General features: G+C 41.6%; 2 protein-coding genes across 6 annotated transcripts in view; one reads left to right on the top strand and one right to left on the bottom strand.

The window, feature by feature from the left end:
- Positions 1-5,502, top strand: part of APBB1IP (amyloid beta precursor protein binding family B member 1 interacting protein) — a 126,011-nt gene extending 120,509 nt beyond the window's left edge. Inside the window, exon 14 of the mRNA XM_050939081.1 lies at positions 4,723-5,502. Coding sequence (XP_050795038.1) covers positions 4,723-4,731 — 9 coding nt within the window. The 3' untranslated portion in view covers positions 4,732-5,502. The remainder of the gene's footprint in view (positions 1-4,722) is intronic.
- A 2,458-nt stretch (positions 5,503-7,960) lies between these two features.
- LOC127044350 (protein adenylyltransferase SelO-like) overlaps positions 7,961-19,907 on the bottom strand; it is a 52,779-nt gene continuing 40,832 nt past the window's right edge. For all 5 annotated transcript variants that reach the window (XM_050939098.1, XM_050939097.1, XM_050939099.1 and 2 more), the window contains 2 exons: positions 10,685-10,764; positions 7,961-10,466 (listed from right to left, as the gene is read on the bottom strand). In XM_050939098.1, the coding sequence (XP_050795055.1) occupies positions 10,344-10,466; positions 10,685-10,764 (203 nt within the window). In that variant the 3' untranslated portion in view covers positions 7,961-10,343. The remainder of the gene's footprint in view (positions 10,467-10,684; positions 10,765-19,907) is intronic.

Genomic DNA, 19,907 nt, shown 5'->3' with positions numbered 1-19,907 from the left:
AAAATGGAGACCTGTAAATACCAGCATCCCCCAAGAATCTGTACTGGGAGCTGTGCAGTCCAACATATTCATAAATGATCTGGAAAAGGTTGTAAATAGTTGATACAAGAGGTTTTGCTTTTAGCTGCTCTGATCTTGTATAAAAGCCTGCAGCACTCAGGACAGAGACATGCAGAAAAACATGTAGAAAGGGGTTTAAAACATTGTAAAAATCACCTCTCCAAATTAGCATAACAGTGATGGTGGCAGTATCATAAGGCTTTAGCTTGCATAAAACAGTAGTTAGTTTTAGGATAAGTATTGAATAAATAATTGTTTAGAACTAAAAATCCAAAATGGCAGCCACAATGATTCTCTATTAGAAAGTATCAAAATGAAGGACACAGACTGAATTGACCAATAGCAGATAAGAGATGGGGTGAAGTAAAGTTCAGCAAGTATGACTCAGCTCACTCTCCAAAATACCTGAAGGGTGGTGCTAGCAGGAGGACATATACTAATAGCTAGGAGGAGGATCAATTAGTTTCAGTGACAGATGAAGCTGACTGGCATGGATGATCTCATTAGGTAGGGAGTATCTATGCCAATTTCTGAACTTGAAAAAGCAACCAATTAGAGAAGGCCAGAGACTGAATATAAGGCTAACAGCCAGCAGGCTGAGTGTGTGGGTGTGGTGGTATCTGAGCTGCAGAGCCAGGAGAACAAAGTTGAAGAAGATTCCAGAAGAAATAACCACCAAGCTGAAGCAACAGCTGCCTGGAGCAGTAACCCACAGCAGCGTAGTGAGAGATTTTTGCCTTGAATGTTCTGAATAGAGGCTTACAGAAAAACCTGGGAAGGGGTTTAAAATTTGGTAAAATTCTCTCTCTCTCAGTTGGACATAAAAAGAGTGGTGACAGTATCAGGGCACTATAGTTTGCATACAACAGTAATTAGTTGTAACGTAAGTAGAAATTAATGGTAGTTTAAGTTTAGAAAATCTAACATGACTGACCAAAATGGCAGATATAGGGATGATGTAGTGGAAGATTCCATCTCTGAAAGATACTGAGTGGCATAGTGGAAAATTCCATTAAACTGATAGGGAATTACTCAGCAGAATCTTCCAGAACCTTCTAACATCCAAGATGGCATTATACAAGGGGAGCTAGACAGGAAGTCACATGTAGGTACCTGCGACCAAGCCCATGGGATGTCATGGAGAGGAGCTAAAAAGCTGGAAGCTGATATACTGGGTGCTCTCTCGTGCTCAGCCAATAAGGCCAACAGCAGCAGGCTGAACTTGTAGTAGGTTTAGGAGAGAACAGACGGTGGAAGATGCCTGCAAAGAAAAGAAGCTACCTACTTGAGGAGGAGGTGAAGCAGCAGCAGCAATAGAACCCTGAGGTTGCCCTGGGAACAGCTACCAAGAAAGCAACAGCCTTTATGACAGCACAGGCTTCCATATCTGTCACCAGAGGGCAGCCTTCACCTCAGCAGCAGCAACTGCTCTCTAGCGACAGCAGACAATGTCAAACATCGGCAGACAGCGCTTCCCTTTTGACAGATCAGAAGGACTCTATTGATTCAGAGGGATCTAAGAATAGTAGAAGTAAGTGTAGTCTTCTATTCACCAGGGCCAGATCCAGCTTTTTTGCCGCTCCAAGCAGTGAAGCGCGGGGGGAAAGCTGTGATTGGCGGCACTTCGGCGGTCGCTCTACTGCAGCGCTTCATTCTTTAGAGGCACTTCAGCTGAGAGAGACTGAGGGATCTGCCGCTGAAGACCCTGATGTGCCTCCCCTTTCCATTGGCTGCCCCAAGCACATGCTTCGTTTGCTGGTGCCTGGCGCCGACCCTGCTATTCACAATCAAAGAATATATGGGTTTTGCTTGTAAATAAAGTCAGATGCCTGTGGTCTGAGTGAGACCTTCCCCTACACATCCAGTAGCTGCTTGGCCAGTGCTTATTGGATGTTAAATGTTAGAAGTCAAATGTTAAATGCTAGTGTAAATGAATGATTACATTGTTATAGTCTCTTTTATTTGCTGTGCCACTTTAATTCTTTCAATTGTAAATGTATTGCATTTTGTTCTCTTCTATATATTCTTTCTTGCTTTTCTAAACTACATTGTAACCACTTCTTTAAATAAATAATACTTCTGTTTTTGAAGAATTACTGCTTGTGTGTTTATTCATAAGTGGAAGGCTCTATCTGTGTCCTTTCAAGGGTTAGGAAGACTAGGTTGCTCTGGCGAGCCCTCTGTAGGCCAGAAACAAGCCCCATGGTAACTCTCTGGCCAGGCCTGCCGATGAGGGGGGGGAGGGGAAATGCCTGGGAGGGCTGCAGGGCTCCTCGCTATGCACGGGGTAGTACCAGCGGCAGCGAAGGCAGCCACGCGGGCATGTGGAAGCCCTGGCTTAGCCAGAAGAGCGCACCTAGCAGCGCAGACGGCGGCAGCTCGCTGAGCACCAGCCAGCGCAGGCGCAGCACCACCCAAATGTCAGACGGATTGCATCTGCGCAGGCACGCTTGTGCATGCACCAGTTGCAGCACGTGGTCCAGCTCTGCGCCCACATGGTGACACCACGCCATGCCAGCAGCAGTGTGGGGTCCAGCTCCAGGCTGCCTTGCACAATGTGCAGCAGCAGTGGCTCCCCGCCCCAGCGACCCACGCCCTGCTATGGACATATCCACCACACGCATCTCCTCCCTGCTGCATTTCATGCCAAGCCATAGTGCCCTCTGGTGGGTGAAAGGCAGAAGTGGAGCACTTCTCAGGCAGACAATATGTTTTGGAGTGAGGATCAGCAAAATAGCCGAATCTCAGGATAGCACAATTTGCATCACAACTACTAAAAATATTCCTAAACTATTGGTTAAAAATAGCCCATTTGGACAGTAACAGTTTGCCAGAGTGCTGATGCACTCTGCTGGTGTGACTGGCAGTCTGGCAGAGCTTCATTCTGCAGTACAAACATAAGTTCAGAGCTCAAAAGCGGAGAGAAAAACAAAAGAAGCTTGACTTGAAAAAAGTAGGAAGAGTAGTTGTACTTTGCTTGATTGTGGGGTTAGGCCTAAAGAAGATCAGGTAGAACTGCTAGTCACTACAGTTAGTAGTGGGCCTAATAGTTCAGAGCAAGCCTGTGATGATTCTGTTAAAACATGTGATTTAAGTACAAAACCAGTCCAAACTAGTGCTCTTGCATGGGAGGAAACACTCTACAAACGAGACTGAAAAAACAAGTACTGCTGAAAGTAATATTGCATTCCAAAAGAACAAAGAATGTAGATTTGCTATCGGACTGTTATCAAATAGTGCGCTATCTGCAACTCTGATCAAAACTGTTGTTTGAAAAGGGCCACCTAGGCATCCAAACACATTTCCTGGTGATTGGAAAAAGAAAGTTTCCAAATTCTATACTAAAATCAACCGAAAAAACCCCAGAGAGGTTTCTGACAGAGATTGGCTTGTATGGACTGAAAGTGCAGAATCGCTCTTTTGTTTCCCTTGTAGATTATTCAGTTCAGATGCTGTTTCTTGCAAATCGATATGGTAAGTGACAATGGCTGGAAAAAGGAATTGTTATGGAGCAAATTGTTATGGAGCAAATTGCATCAGAGGCAATGTTATCTGCAATGGCGAGAGTTAGAGAGAAGATTTGCCCAAGGAACTGATATAAATTCATGGGTAGACAAAGAAATAAAAGCTAAAGCGAAGTACTGGAGGGATTTGCTTAACTGAATTTTGTCAATTAGTTTGTTCCTGGGTGAGAGAAGACTTTCATGGGAACGTCAAACACAGTTGGAGACTGCCATAACAGTAATTTTCTTGAAATTGTTGAATTGTGTGCCAAATATGATCCAGCTCTTCAGGATCGTGTAAATAAAGAGAGGCAATCTCAAGACAATGGAACATGACTTTAAGCTCATTATCTTTCTGCAGACAGTCAGAATGAGTTTATCCAGGCATGCAGCGCAAAAGTAGTTCAAGTAATATTATCCAGGCATGCCACTGGGAGCTGCGACCAACCGTACGTATGGATGCTCAGGTAAACAGTGTCTCACAGCCCGCCGGGGGCTTACCCTGAACAAGCCACAAACCAAGTTTGGGAACCCCTAGACTAGATGGTTAGATCACATGGAAAGTGTTAAACCAACTGCAAAACATTTGCCACTAATAACACATGCACTTATCAAGTGCGAGGAACTAAATCTCTCTTCTGAGTGCAAACAGAGTTAAAGGGCATTCAGTGCTACATACAGTCATTTAAATGTACTTTGATGGCAACAACATGGCCCAAAATATTGGTGGTCATAGATCAATGTAATAAGATTCTTCAATCAAGAGAGGCAACTCTTGATGTGGAAGTACAAAACATTGACAACTTGATTGAGGAGCTTAAAGAATTACGTGATAAGTGGAAAACTCTTCTATCAGAAGCCAAGCGTGCAGCCAAAGCCATGTCAACAGACCTGCCAACTGAAACTAAAATCCCCGAGAAACGTGCACAAAAGAGAGAGCTGTTTCGCGATGAAACATCAGAAGTCCAACTGGGAGAAAAGAATGAAGAGAGATTTTAAAGTGAAAGTTTGTTTTGTACAAGCTTGTTGACAGTGTAATCGAGGAGTCGATAGAGTGGTTTGTCATGGCCAGAGATATCAATAATTATTTCAGATTTCTGTGGTTATATTTGGAATTCACTGATACTCAAATTGAAAACTTGTGTTTTGCTTTTTGCAGAGAATATGACAATGATGTATCCAATTGATGAGCTGAAACACATGAAAGAAATTTATAAGGCAAACTTTGGAAGTGTACCTCTCAAACCACTAGAGCTGTTAAATAAAGTTCATGAGCTTATGTTGGAATATCTTTTTCCTAATGTCACCATACCATTGGATATTCTGCACCATACCAGTCACTGTTTCTGAAGCCGACAGATCTTTTAGCAAAATGAAACAAATCAAAAGCGTACAAAGATTAACAATTGGAAAAGAAAGGCTTAATGGTCTTGCTCTTCTTGAGCAAGATCTTGTCAGGTTATTTAACTCTGAAGATATAATTGATGATTTTGCTGCAAAAAAAATCCCGAAGAGTTGCATTTTCGGACTCCTTAAACATTCAAATATTATGGTTTTTAAAAATCTTTTAAAATACTTGTTTTATTAGTGTATATTTTATCTTTTTTTGTTCATATTCAGTTACATCTTGTACATCAGTTTTTTTCCTTTTCTTTAGATTAAACACCTAATCATGATTCATGTGTAATTAGCCTACTTGATACTTTGGGTGCTTTCTCACTTTGTGCTTCTTTAAATGTTTTATATATTTTTTAATTTAATAGAATCATAGAAGATTAGGGTTGGAAGAGACCTCAGGAAGTTCAATCCCCTGTTCAAAGCAGAACCAACACCAACTAAATCATCCAAGCCAGGGCTTTGTCAAACCAGGCTTTAAAAACCTCTAAGGATGGAGATTCCACCACCTCGCTAGGTAACCCATTCCAGTGCTTCACCACTCTCCTAGTTAAATAGTTTTTCCTAATATCCAACCTAGACCTCCCCCACTGCAACTTGAGACCATTGCTCCTTGTTCTGTCCTCTGCCATCACTGAGAACAGCCTAGCTCTATCCTCTTTGTAACCCTCCTTCAGGTAGTTGAAGGCTGCTATCAAATCCCCCCTCACTCTTCTCTTCTGCAGATTAAATAAACCCAGTTCCCACAGCCTCTCCTCATAAGTCATGTACCCCAGCCCCCTAGTCATTTTCACTGCCCTCCACTGGACTCTCTCCAATTTCATTCCATAATGTATTTATTTAATTTAAATATATAATTCAAAATAACAAATTCTACATCTTATAATTAGGCTCACAATTTGTTTAATATTGGTGCTGTAACTGGGAGGGGAAAAGTTAACTACATCAAGCAACACCACAATTTATGTATAGTGGGTTCTAATGTGTTATCAATAGGCTAAACAGTAGTGTTCTAAACCTTAGCCATCTCTTTCTAAGGGGCCCATTGACTGTTCTGCACTAGGAACTGGAAGTGCTGTTGGTGGGCCTGACTCTGGCAATTCCTTTTGGGCGGGCCATAACCTGGTTACTCTTTTGTTAAATTATTGATGGGCTAAGTGTTATTTACTAGAGCCCAATGTCAAACTTGTAGGTAACATAACTGGCATCTAAAATCTTAGGGTAACAACAGCAGCAAGCAAGCAACAGCAGCAGCCTGATTACCACTATTATTAGACAGAGCAGAAGGATTTTAGACAAGTCAGAGGGATAATAGGAGGAATGATTTTCTGTTAACGTTTAAGGAATGACTGGGTATGCCTGTAAGTAAAGCTAGATGCTTGTGTCTGAGTGCAATCCATCCCCACCCATTCTGTGATCATTTGGCCAGTGCTCACAGGATGTTAGTGTTAAATAATAAATGTTTTCTTAATATGTAATGTTAAGTATTACATTGTAACCACATATGGTCTGTGTATTCTGTGCATTTTATTCTCTTGCACTGCTTCGGTACATGATTTCTAAATGAAAAATAATTGTATTCTATTATGTCTTATATTTTTTTCTTTCTTGCTTCATTGAATGTATTGTAACTGATTATTTCTTTTAAATAAATGATACTTTGTTTTCGAAGAATTATTGCTTGAATGTCAATCCTTTGACTGGAGAGCTGTAGCCGTATCTTCCCATGAGTTAGCAGAATTAGTCTGCTCTGGGAAGTCCTCTCTGGGTTAGGGACAAAACCCCTGGTAAAACCCTGCCAATTCCTGTAGGGTGAGCCACTCCTTATTACCCATTTGGGTGAGTAAATTGACAATCAATGGATGATTATAGGCAAGCCAGTATTGAGGGTGCCAGGGGTACAAGTAGTGGGATAATGCAGTCAGGTGGCAAAATTTGCGGGTGATACTAAATTACTCTGGACAGTTGACCTAAGCTAGCTGTGAAGAATTACAAAGGGATCTCACAAAGCTAGGTGACTGGGCAACAAAATGGCAGATGAAAGTCATATTGATAAATGCAAAGTAATGCACATTAAATGAAGGGGTCTAAATTAGTTGTTACCAATCAAGAAAGAGATTCTAGAGTCATCATCAATAGTTCTCTGAAAATATCTGCTTGATGTGCAGTGGCAGTCAAAAAAGCTAACAATGTTGGGAACCGTTAGGAAAGGGATAGATCATAAGAGAATATCAAGATGCGGCTATATAAATCCATGGTATGGTGACACCTGGAATACTGCATACAGTTCTGGTTGCTTGATCTCAGAAAAGACATATTAGAACTGGAAAAAAAAGACAGAAGGGCAACAATAATGATGAGGGGTATGGAATAGCTTCCATATGAGGTGAGATTAAAAGGAATGGGACTATTCATCTTAGAAAAGAGATGATTAAGGGGGGATAAGACAGAGGTCTACAAAATCATGAATGGTGTGGAGAAAGTGAATAGGGAAGTATTATTTACCATTTCACATAACACAAGAACTAGCAGTCATCTAATGACATTAATAGACAGCAGGTTTAAAGCTAACATAAGGAAGTACATTTTCACACAATGCACAGTCAACCTGTGGAATTCACTGCCAGGAGATGTTGTGAAAGCCAAAAATATAACTGTGTTAAAAACAAATTAGATACGTTTGTGGAGGATGGATATTAGTCAAGATGGTCAGAACACAACCCTATGCTCTGGGTGTCCCTAGCCTCTGATTTCCAGAAGCTGGGAGTGGATGACATGGGATAGATCATTTAATAATTGCCCTGTTCTGTTTATTCCCTCTGAAGAATCTGGTACTGGCCACTGACAGAAGACGAGATCCTGGGCTAGATGGACCACTGGTCTGATCCAAGTTGGCCATTTTTATATTCTTATGACATATACGGAAACAGTTGTTATTTTTTTTATCCCTGCCACTACAAATTTACTGGCACTTTTGTTGGTTCTAAATTCCCAGGCAAAAATGTTGTGAATATCTTTAATAATGTAGTCGTCTTAAAAAACAAACAGCACACACATCACAAGTCCTGGAAATGCAGAGAATTTTTAGGTTCACAATTACTAGAACATATGAAAAGATACAGTTAAGGCCACCAAAATGACCTAGCATTACTCCCATCTTTCATAGATCTGCCACCACCAACAATTACTGCACCTTGTTTATAAGACAGAGACATTTTGATGAAGGACACTTGAGGAAAGATATTTTGGAAAACGTTTAAAGAAGTTCATAGCTTTGGCCTATGGATTTCTTAAATACATTAAATGTAGTTAGTGCATAAATTGCTGCTTGAATGGAGAAACTATTGGCATTGGTTTTGTACACAGTAACTGTTGCACTTGTAGTTCCCCGTTCTTCCTACCCTGAGCTCTTATCGTGTAAGATGTCTAATTTTTCATCTGGACTTGAGATTTATGGCTACATGTTTATATTATGTCTCACATCATAACACTTTTACACTCACAGCTCGCTATCAGATTACCCTGATGGGCCGCAGGTTGCCCATCATTGTTATAAACCCTGCATATCCTGGGAAATTGTCTTGAATAACCAACCATCCTGATGGTAGTCACCAGTGAATAGATATAAAATCTTCTTTTCTGACCACTGGGAGAGAGCTAATGTAGGGGGAAAATACAATGGATATATTTCTGGAATGGTCATCATACTGCTAAATTGCCTCTTTTTTCAGAATCAACAGAGGGTAAAGAAAATTGGAGTTTCTAGTCCTAGCTATCCAAAATCCAAACCACTGTTAAGTAATAGTTCAGGAAGTGAGACTGTAGTGGAATATTTTGCTTTGAATGTTCTAAAGTACTTTGCAGCACCTTAACAGAGACTTACAGAAAACATTTGGAAGGGGTTTAAAAATACTGTAGAATTCACTTCCACTCTGCCTCCTCCCTGAGCGTGCCGCCATTGCTCTGCTTCTCTCTCCCTTCCAGGCTTGCACCAATCAGCTGTTTGGCCCGGCAAGCCTGGAAGTGGAGTGGGGGGGAGCAGAGCAGCGGTGGCAGCGCACTCAGGGGAGGAGGTGGTGGAGATGAGCTGGGGCGGGGAGCAGTTTCTCTCCCTACTCTGATGTAACGCGGGCTCATCTATAACACGGTGAGATTTTTCGGCTCCCAAGGACCGTGTTATATTGGAGTAGAGGTGTATTTTGTACTGGTGTAATTCTTCAGGGAATGTCTACTAGCTGGACATGGACTCTTCCTGAAGATAACTCAGTATATAAATTTAAATTAGATCAAGATGCCTTTCTACATCTTGAGAGAGCAACCCCTCACTGGCTGCAGACCCCGTCCCAGCTCACCTCCACTCTGCCTCTGTCTCCTCCCATGAGTGCTGCAGCTTCGCTTCTCCTCCCTCCCTCCAAGGGTTGCCGTGCCAAACAACTGATTGGTGCAGCAAGCCTGGGAGGGAAGGGGGAAGAAGTGGAGCTGTGGCGTGCTCATGGGAGGAGGTGGAATGGAGGGGGGTCTCAGCAAGTAATGCTGGTGCAAAGGAACCGCTTGCGGTAACACAAATTCAGATATAACGAGGTAAAGCAGCCCTGCCCTCCGGAGCGCTGCTTTACCGCGTTATATTCGAATTGTGTTATGTTGGGTTGCGTTATATCGAGGTAGAGGTGTAAATCTTAATAATGCTGTCAAATGCTAAAAATTGGAAGTGGGGTGAGCTAAGCCCATAGACAGCTGGGTATACAAAGAACATCCCACTTTAGTCTTGGACAATTCATTCCACAGATTAAATTAAATGGTGAGCAAACTTATTTCCTTAAAAAACTATTTGGTAGTTTAATAGGAAGCAATGAGGTCACCTACATAAAACTTAGTAAGGAACCATTTTGCAATACTAATTCTGTCCAGCTAAGATCTGGATTTGCTTCCTGCTTCAAATCTCCAAATACCTTCTTCAGAACAGAATATAATTATATTTGAACAGTGTGTCACACCTAGTGGGGACATTAATTAAATATTCCATGATTAAAACTATGTCAGGAAAATTTTAAACTTATCTAGAAGCAACTAATCAAGACATAGCACTAAGAGGATGGATTTGGGGAAGTTAATGTGACAGCCTGACTGAACTCTATTTTCTCTAGGACACAAATTAATGCATAAATAGCTATGTGGGTCAGAGCTAGAAATGCCAGCAAATTACCTACTGATAGAACCATGCAGAACTCCATTTCTCTTGACAAACCTGGTCAAAATTTCACATAGCAGATCTGAAGGAACCACGCCTACAGTGAGAGAGTGGGTAGTGTTGCCTAGTTCCCCCACACCAGTTTGAAGGCTTGAGCTCTGACTCTACTCATTTTCTCTTGCTTCAGCTGCTCTTCATCAGGATGAACAGCTGACTTTAAGGTCTTTGGCCCAAGAAGGTGGACGTAGTGAATAGCCAGCTTTCTCTGCTGCTGCTTGCCTCTGAAAGGGATGTTGTAAAACTTCCTGCAGGAGATGAACCTAGAAACAATTAAAATTGAGAAGCCATTTCACACAAAATTGTTTTGCAGATTCCCTGGGGCAAAACATACTAAGCATTGAACTCACTCAGGGAATTACTCCTCTAACTGTTTATTACTACCACTATTGGAGGACAGTACCGGTCAAGAGTGTTATTAACACAACACTCATTTCATTAGCTCCATAAATGTAATTAGTATGCAAGTAGACAGTTTTACCTCTGAAAAGTCATTCATTTTAGCTTTTTGTATTGCTGATTCTGCCATCCAATTCCTAAGTATATATCTAGGATTGACAGCTGAAATCAAAGGAAAATCCAGTTGAATTTGGTGATAAAAAGTTCAATACATACCATACGAAAGCAACCCATATTTCTTGAATATTTAAACAGAAAGGTCATTTCAATTAAAAAAAAAACAAAAACAAAAAAACCAGTGGCGTAACAGGAAAATAAATGAATTAATTAGCCATATTTTTACATATAGTGATGCCACCGTACCATTGTCCTTTGTTTAATAATAATAAATACATATAAAAGAATATTTAGATGATTTTTACTTTTTACGGGGGTTTGAAATATGTTAGAAAAATTAACTTAATGTGAAGTGTGTACTTGACCAATTTGTATGCAACCAGGCTACAAACAGAGAGAAAAGGGTGGTATTAAACACTACGATGCAAAGAAGATTTCTCAGTGTGGATCACTAATTCACTTTTCAGTAACGTATCAGAGGGGTAGCCGTGTTAGTCTGGATCTGCAAAAGCAGCAAAGAGTCCTGTGGCACCTTATAAACTAACAGACGTTTTGGAGCATGAGCTTTCGTGGGTGAATACTCATGCATCTGACGAAGTGGGTATTCACCCACGAAAGCTCATGCTCCAAAATGTCTGTTAGTCTATAAGGTGCCACAGGACTCTTTGCTGCTTTTTCAGTAATGGTTAGCATATTGAAATCTAGATTCTTGGAGTCAAGTGAGAGGGGTGATTCTGCATAAATGATCCTTTATAGGCTAATATATTTGGGGGAAAATTCTTTATTTAGATTTAAAACTATAAAAAAGATGCTTAGTCCAAGGTCTTAGGTGCCTTTACACCTTCAATAATTATGAAATACAATGAAATTCTAGCAATATTGAAATAATCATTCCATCCAGACTCTTTCCACACCTTTACCATTGAGGGAAGCACACCCTCAGCCTTCTCTAAAAGCCCAATGAAACAGGTTTCTTTTGCTGTGTGTCACGGTGTGCCCAGGAGGTCACCAAATTTTGACTATTTCAGAGCAAGCGAGGAGAGGGGGAGCAAGTTCCAGAGTCCTGGAGCCTTCTCAGAGAATGCCCTCCCAGCTGCTCTCCTCCCTTTTATAGTGAGAGGGATCCAGTTTGGGTGTCTCTGCTGACTGCACAAGTAATGACACAAATTGCCACTGTCAATTTATTATTAAGGGTTATAATATTTATTATTATAATAATTCATGATATTTTAATAAGAAAAGGGCTGAATAATGTTAATGAGAAAAAACTTATACTTTGACATTAGTTTCTGAATTTTTCTTGACGTTCACACATCAAAATGCTGACCAGAGAAGCTTTCAAAGCTGAATTTATGTAGCAATTATTTCAGCCTACACTTTTGGTTTGTGATTCTTGCATGTCTTTCCTGTGCTTTATATAGTTGTTCTGTTCTTACTGTGAGTAAATAAAACCATCTTTTGCTTTCACTATTGTCATGTTGCTATGAACCAAGAAGCTAAATAAAGGCAAGGGGAGGATAAGAAGCCAAAGATAGCCAAAATTCTAAACATGCCACATTAAAGTGGGGTATAAGTGGGCTCAGGAATCAGTGCTCTGTCCTGAACAGCTTCAAACAACTCGGCAAATGGAAGCATCATAATCATAAAAACATCTTTTTTTCTGCAAACCTGTTGGAAGCATCCATGAAAGCCACATTTCTTCTCTGACAGGTTTCACGCTGTTTATATCTAATAAGGGGCAGTCCGATGGACTTTGAAAATGAGACTGCTGAATTATTAGTTCAACATTGCTCTTCCAGAAGGAACAAATGATAGACTACAAAGGAGTTTATCCTGCATCTTGGGATCAAGGAAAATTCTTATAAGCAAACAGACTTTAATTCTCAAATTTCTGGCTGCTATCACTCGGACAAGTCCTAATTTTCTTCTGTAATTTAAGCATGGCCTTCTGGTTCAGTATGTTTTCTTTCAACTAATGACCAAAAGAATATCTACCGATTAAATCTGTTTCTTAAACCTGTTAAACTCCCAGTATAAATCTTTACATGACACAGGAGCAGTGTATTTTCCCAGGGTCAGTACCTGACTATTCCTTTATATCAGATCAATCGGCAGGACTAGACACACTATTAGCTTTAGCCTTGGCCTTGGCATGAAAGGTCTATAGTTTTTGCTTGCACAACTAAGGCTCATTTGTTCCAATCATTTTGAAAGGGGAGATGTTCTACTACCGGAGTTCTCAACCTTTTCTTTCGGAGGCCCCATCCAACATGCTATAAAAACTTCATGGCCCAACTGTGCCACGACAACTCTTTTTCTGCATATCCAGTAGATTAAAAGCCAGGGCTTGCGTTATAGGGGTAGCAAGCAGGGCAATTGTCCAGGGTTCCACACCACAGGGGGCCCCGCAAAGCTCAGTTGCTCAGGCTTTGGCTTCAGTGCTAGGTGGTGGAGCTCAGGGCCTCAGGTTTCTGCTCCACATGGTGGCGCTTGAACTTTCTGCCCTGGGCTCCAGCCTGTCTCATGCCCCTGAAACCTGCTCACAGCCCCTCACGTGGCCCCGGACCCCTGGTTGAGAACTGCTGTTCTAGTAAATGTCCCGGTAGTTATAGTATGAATAACACTTGTTTCAAGCCAAAGAAAATGTTTAAAGAATAAAAAATATTTCTGAGGGGAAAAAAACATATAACCTTATAAAATATGCTTTGAAATAGTCCTATGGCATATTGTTTGAGGGGAGAAAAACAGACAAAACTATTGATAAAACCTGAAGCCTCAAATCATCTCTCAACTTGTCCCTCATTATGTTCCTTATTTCAGATTAAAATTTAACTCTGCTCCACATAATGCCGTTTTCTTCTGCCCTTTGTAAACAAAAGCATTGATACTATGGAATGCTTTTATTTGCTTACAAATGTAAACCATGTAGGCAGCAGGTCAGTACCTAAGAATTCACATCAGAGAGAGACTATGGCCCTGATCCTGCAAAGAGATCCATGGGGTTCACCCTTACAGTAAACTGCATTCACTTTTGATGGTTTCCTTTGCAGAATTAGGGCCTAAGACAATAAACATACTTCTCTGGTAATATGCATAATTTATAAAAAGCACAACTAATCCAGCTAATAGCTAGTATTTCTTGAAGATCTAACTGCCTATGCAATAGGTTAAACAGAACTTGTATGACTACACAGTGACTCATAATTCTATTACATTCCTTACTTTGGGAATTGGACATTGGCAGTTTGAAGCAACAAGACTCATTATAGGCAACACAGCAGAAGAGGTTGATACTTTACGTTATTTAGAAAGGAGAGTGAGCTATACAACTGAGTTGGGACTCTGGTTTTGAACTCTGAGCTCTAAAGGCTCCCCAGGCCAAAGCAGACTAGCAATGCTGCAGAGGTGAAGCTCTCCTTCAGAGGAAAGTGCAGTCTGAAATCTCAGACACTGCATTTCATGAACCAGCTTCAAAATGATTTTCACCCCACAAATAAACACATTGTTAGACAGAGATAATACTGCTACTAAAATGCACGTTTCATCAGTGTGTTCACGTAAGTCTCAAGTACCGTTTTCTTTAAGACTTAAAAATATATACTTATTAACAACATTCCTTCCTGACAGTATTTTTTGATTTTACAAGATAGTATTACTCTGTATGCATTCAGTGCTTTTCATCCATTAGAAACAATCATCAAGTAAGCCTAACACTCTCCCAGTGAGGCTGGTTTCTTCATTTTATGGACAGAAAAACTGAGGCACAGAGTGGAGAAATAATTTGCCCAATATCCTAAAGCAACTCAGTGGTACAGCCAGGAACAGAATTCAGCCATGCCAATATCCAGAATCCTGCCTTAACCACTAAAGCTCTGTCTCCCTCCAGTGGAATGTGATCTACTTTGAGCATTTGATCTAATCCATTACGTTGCTTTTCGGGAATAAACTAAAAATATAGTAACAATATGAAAGATACTGCAACAGATGGGAAAGTAACATGACTCACACTAAAATGACAACTCATACTGAAACAAGGACTCATAGTACCAGGAGGCAATACAAATTCTATTAAATAATATTTGTCCCAAGCACATATATCCTGAACAATAGCAAATTGACAAGTTTGACAGTGGATTATCTCTTCTGTATAGAAAAAAATGTGAAGAATTAAAATGAGATACAGTGGACCCTTGCTTGAACGCACGTCTATATAGAGCAATTCCGCATATAGCACAGGACCGCGCATGGATCCCGAATTTAATTAATTACATTGGGATCCATGTTAACGTAGTCCCCGTGTTAATGCGGGACCACGCATGAATCCAAAACCCCGCGTTCAAGCAGGGGTCCAGTGTAGTATTAATTCAGGAGTTCTGAAGGAATTTAAGAACGAAGTGGGTGAGCTGCCAACAAAAATGTGCAATCTTTTACTAAAATCAGCTTCTATACCAGAGAATGGGAAGGTAGCAGATATTATAATGATCTTTAAACAAGTTAATGGGGAGGTTCTGGGAATTTTACGTCAGCAAGCCCTTACTTCAGTATCAGGTAAATTGACTGAAATGACAATTAAAAAGATAATTATAAAAGAACTGGATGAACTGGATATGAAAGGAACAAACCAGCACAGCTTCTGTAAAGAAATATTGTGCCTCTCTGACCTACTTGAATTCTTTGAGCTGGTCTATGAAACTGAATAAAAGAACGTGACAGAAGATATTTGGACTTTCAAAAATTCTTTGACAAACTCTGTAATAAAAGACTGTTATAAAGCTAAGCATAGAGTGAAAGATAAGGTATAATCAGAGATTACAAACTGGCTATTTGAGAGAAACAAAAGAGTAGATGGTTAATTTTCAACATGACGCAAGGTTATGTAGCAGGACCGGTGAAGTTTAAATAATTTATTAATGATCTGGAAAAGGAGGTGAACAGTGAGATGGCAACATTTGCTGATTACACAAAATTATTTAGGTAATTCAAGACTAGAGATGACAGTGAGGAAATTCAAAGGGATCTAACCAAGCTAGATAAATGCACAGCACCTGATAGATGAAATCTGATGTGGATACACGTAAAATAATGCACAGTTGACTAATTTGAGTAGGATACTGATAATCTAGGTGTTGCAACTTATATCATCAGAGAACAAGAATTGTAAGTAAGCACTTTTCTTTTGCACCCATGGCATCTGTTGTAATAAACCACCACAGATACTCAAAAGCTCTATATGAAAACTATAAAAACAGGTGGTAGGTATAAGAGGCTTCGGGAGGCTTAGCTTCCCCAAACAGGGCAAGAAATGCCAGATGTGGCACACCTCTCTTTGTTAGCATGCTGGCCCACTGCCTTTGGAGTGCTGGATACTCCCGAGAAGTGGGGAGGCCACGAGCGCCCGGACCATGGCCCCACCCACACTTGGCCTCATCCCCTGTAGCCCTGCCCATGCTGTGCCTCTTCTCCTCGAGGCCCTGCCCTTGCTCCTCTTCTTCCTCCAAGGCTCCCCACTTGCTGCTTGCTCCCTCCACCCCCTCCCCCGCACCCCCCATTGCTCACCCTTAAGACAGGAGCGAGTGGAAAGGAGCGAGTGGCAGGGGGCTCAGGGGAGGGGGCAGAGAGGAATGAGTGGCGGGTGCCTCAGGGGAGGGGATGGATGAGCAGTGGATGGGGGGGGCCTTGAAGGAAGAGGGAGAGTAAGGGTGGGGCCTCAGGGGAACAGGCAGATCAGGGGCAGGAAGAGGCAGAGTGGGGTGTTGGGAGAAGAGCTCAAGTGGAAGCAGGGTCTTGGGGCAGTGAGGCGGTGGGGCATGGGCGGAGCCTCAGGGCAGAGAGGGGGCATGGTCCAGACACCGGTGGCCCCTCCTACTTCTAGGGAGCTCCTGGTGCTCGTGCCCAGACTCCCAAAATGCAAGAGTTATGCACTGCCTATGTGAATAGCAGTAAAAGATAAAAAAATCAGAATAAAAATGCACTATAATAAGCTGCGACAAGCATGTTGCATGGTAGGAAGCTACAGCTACCTATCTATGTACTATATTCAATGTGCCTATTGATGCTATGATACTCAGACCTCAGTTCAACATTATTGCCTGCTCTTTAACATTAATCTTCCAAAAGTACATGTCAAATTATAAGAACTATCCCTTAAAATGGATATAACTTCAGCTAGAACAAGGAGATCCAAAATACAAAGGTCAAAATAATCATGGTCAACATCCCAGTAGTAGTGGGAATTTGTGTCACATCTAGTTTTGTAAATCTTATTGATAAGCCACAATCTAATCACCTTCTATTTTTCACTGGAATCAATGAAAGCTTCTGAAAGAAGTACCTGATCAATATCTCACAAAGGACTATGGCTACCTGCGGCAAATGCAATCACACAACTTTCATCCAACAGTTCCCAAAGTAGCATGATAACTAAAGACGAAGCCTATAATACTTTTGGTGCAAAGTAAGATCAGATGCCCTACTGACTGTGCACCATCTGTGCCTCGAGACTTTCAATAGTGCAAGGTCCTCTATATACAAACTTTTCACAGATTTCGCAGAATTTACTGTGGAGCCACAAAATGGCCAGGCAAAATCTCTCTCTAAAGAACGACTTCAGGATCTGGCTCTCAATATGTAACAGAATAGCTGAAAATGGCAGCACTAACAACAGTGGATAATGTCAAGAAAAATTTCTCCCATAGGGCTCGATCAAGCATACAATGTATAATATGCCCAAATAAATCAACGGTTGTCATATTTAGTAATTTTGATGCTCATAACTTTAACATTAAATGTTAACATTTAAAAAAAGCCCTTCCTTTGCTAGTGAAAGCCAGCAGAGAACAACTATGCCCACTACTAATGGAAATAGTCAAAGCCTCCTCTAGGGAAGCATACCAACCACACTCTTTCAAAAACACAAAGTTCGCCCAATCCTCAAGACCTCTGAAGACCTCTCCAACTATTGTCCCATCTCTAACTTCCCATTCATGAACAAAATAGTAACCACCAAGCTCCAACATGTGACATCAGCTAACATGCTGGATGCCTCCCAAGGGCTCAGACCACAGCACAACACAGAGACAGCTGTAGTGGCACTAAAAGACAATCTTCTTATGGCCACAGACACAGGGAAGATCTCCAGGCTCATGCTGCTGGAACTCTCTGTAGCTTTTGACACAGTGGGCCATGTGGTATTGTTAACCAGCCTACATGACATAGGAGGGACAGATGGTCAAGCACTACAGTGGCTCCAATCATTCCTCTCCAGCAGAACTCCAAGAGTGGTGATGATTAACTGTTCCTCTCCAAAGACCCTCACCGCCCTCCCTGCAGGGATCCATGCTATTCTTTCTTCTTTTCAATATCTTCCAGACAACCGGCGGAGGTAGTGAAGCATCATGGGCTCAGCTGTGAACTATATATCTCATTCTCATCTGATGCAATCACCACCACTATTATGACAACACAATGCCAGCAAGTCATCAGCTCTTGGGTAAAGAGCAGCTGGCTCAAGCTGAACCAAGGTAAGAGCAATGTGATGCTAGTTGGAGAAGGAAAATGCTTTAAATGCTAGCCAAGACACCATTTCCACCTTCCACTCATCGCATACTACCCCCATTTACCAAATTAGTTTCAAGCCTCAAGATTCATTTTGACTTTTCACTAAGCGTGGATGACCTGATAGCATCAGTATCTAAAACTACCTTCCTTTACTTCCAGCTTGCAATGAAATGTGGCTCTTTCCTTGAGGATAAGGACTTGGCCACAGTGATCCATGCACTTGTCTCCTTCAGGCTGGATTACTGTAATTTACTGTATCTGAAGCAGAATGTGGAAACAATGCACAAGTTCCAGCTGATACATAATTCAGCTGCACAACTACTCCACAAGGTAGGCCATCCTGAGTACGTCAGGCCTATGATCAAATCCCTCCACTGGCTCCCAAATAGCTTCTGATATCAGTTTAGTGCTTTGGTCCTAATCCTCAAAGCAGTTAACGTAGCTGGGGCCTGATCTATTAAAGACTGAATTTTGACCCAATATAATAACTGATGAGACAGTGGCTCTGCTCTGGAACAAGGTACATCACAAAGGCCAGGAAACAGTGCATGAGAGTTGAGGAGATATGGCTACTGAATAGACATTCAGAGGAGATTAGGCAAATCCAGAGTCTGATTGTCTCCAGGAAATGCTGCAAATCCTTCCTCTTTGAAAAGGTCTTTCCACCATATGATATTCACAACACTTAACCACCCTCTTCTATGAAAAAAAGGCAAGTTAATAAAGTCTAAACAATCAGAACCACAAACCCTACCCTAGTAGAGATTTTACCTTGAAAAGGAAAAAGTGATAAAGACTGCATGAAGTCAACTACAGATTTTAGTATTGCTAATGATTTTACACAGATGGTGCTCAGATATATTACTCCTGGGGGAACTCTGCACCACTGTGCATGTGCAGAATTCATGCCCCCCTGCACATTTTTTTCTCTGCAGAATATAGATTCTGGCGGAGAGGTGCTGCAGTTACACCTTTCGTCCACCAGGGGTTGCTGTGGTGCCAGAAGAGAGAGCAGGTAGTTAGAGAGGCTGCATTCTTCACATCAGGGCAGAGTGAGAAGGCACCGGATGGACAGAGTGGGGCACACAGAGCTGCTAGGCAGTCACAGACTGGGATTTAGAAGGGCTAGTGGAGGGACTGATGGGGGCAACTCAGGAGCTAGTGAAGTGAGAATGTTGAGCCGGGAATGAATGGGAGGTGGCCTGTACAGCCACAAAGGTATAGGGGGTATGGGGTTGCAGGGCCATATGGGGATGGGTGAGTGAGGCTGCAGGACACATGTGGCAGGGGGTAGGGGAGTGCAGAGACACACAGGGATGGGGGGTGCAGGGACACACAGGAACTGGGGCAGATGTACCTGACTAAATAACAGAAGCTAGGGGTCAGCCCCCCAATTGCCTAACAATTCCTTCCTCCACCCAAAAAAACCTTTTCCATACTTCTCTCACCCACACCAACAACCCTCCTGGTTCATGCCCAGGCTCCTTCCCTCTTCCTCAGCTCCTCCAAGCCCTCAAGCCTTTGCACTGCTTCTGAGGAGTGCAGGAAATGCATTTCTGTATTGTAGTTTAAATGAATTACTCAAAGTTCTGTATTAATATGCCTAGTAAGGAATCTACTTGTCAAAAACA

Source organism: Gopherus flavomarginatus, chromosome 2, assembly GCF_025201925.1.
Source record: "Gopherus flavomarginatus isolate rGopFla2 chromosome 2, rGopFla2.mat.asm, whole genome shotgun sequence".
Lineage (NCBI taxonomy): Eukaryota > Metazoa > Chordata > Testudines > Testudinidae > Gopherus > Gopherus flavomarginatus.
The sequence above is the reverse complement of the archived record's forward strand: the minus strand, read 5'-3'. Positions and strand labels throughout refer to the sequence as shown.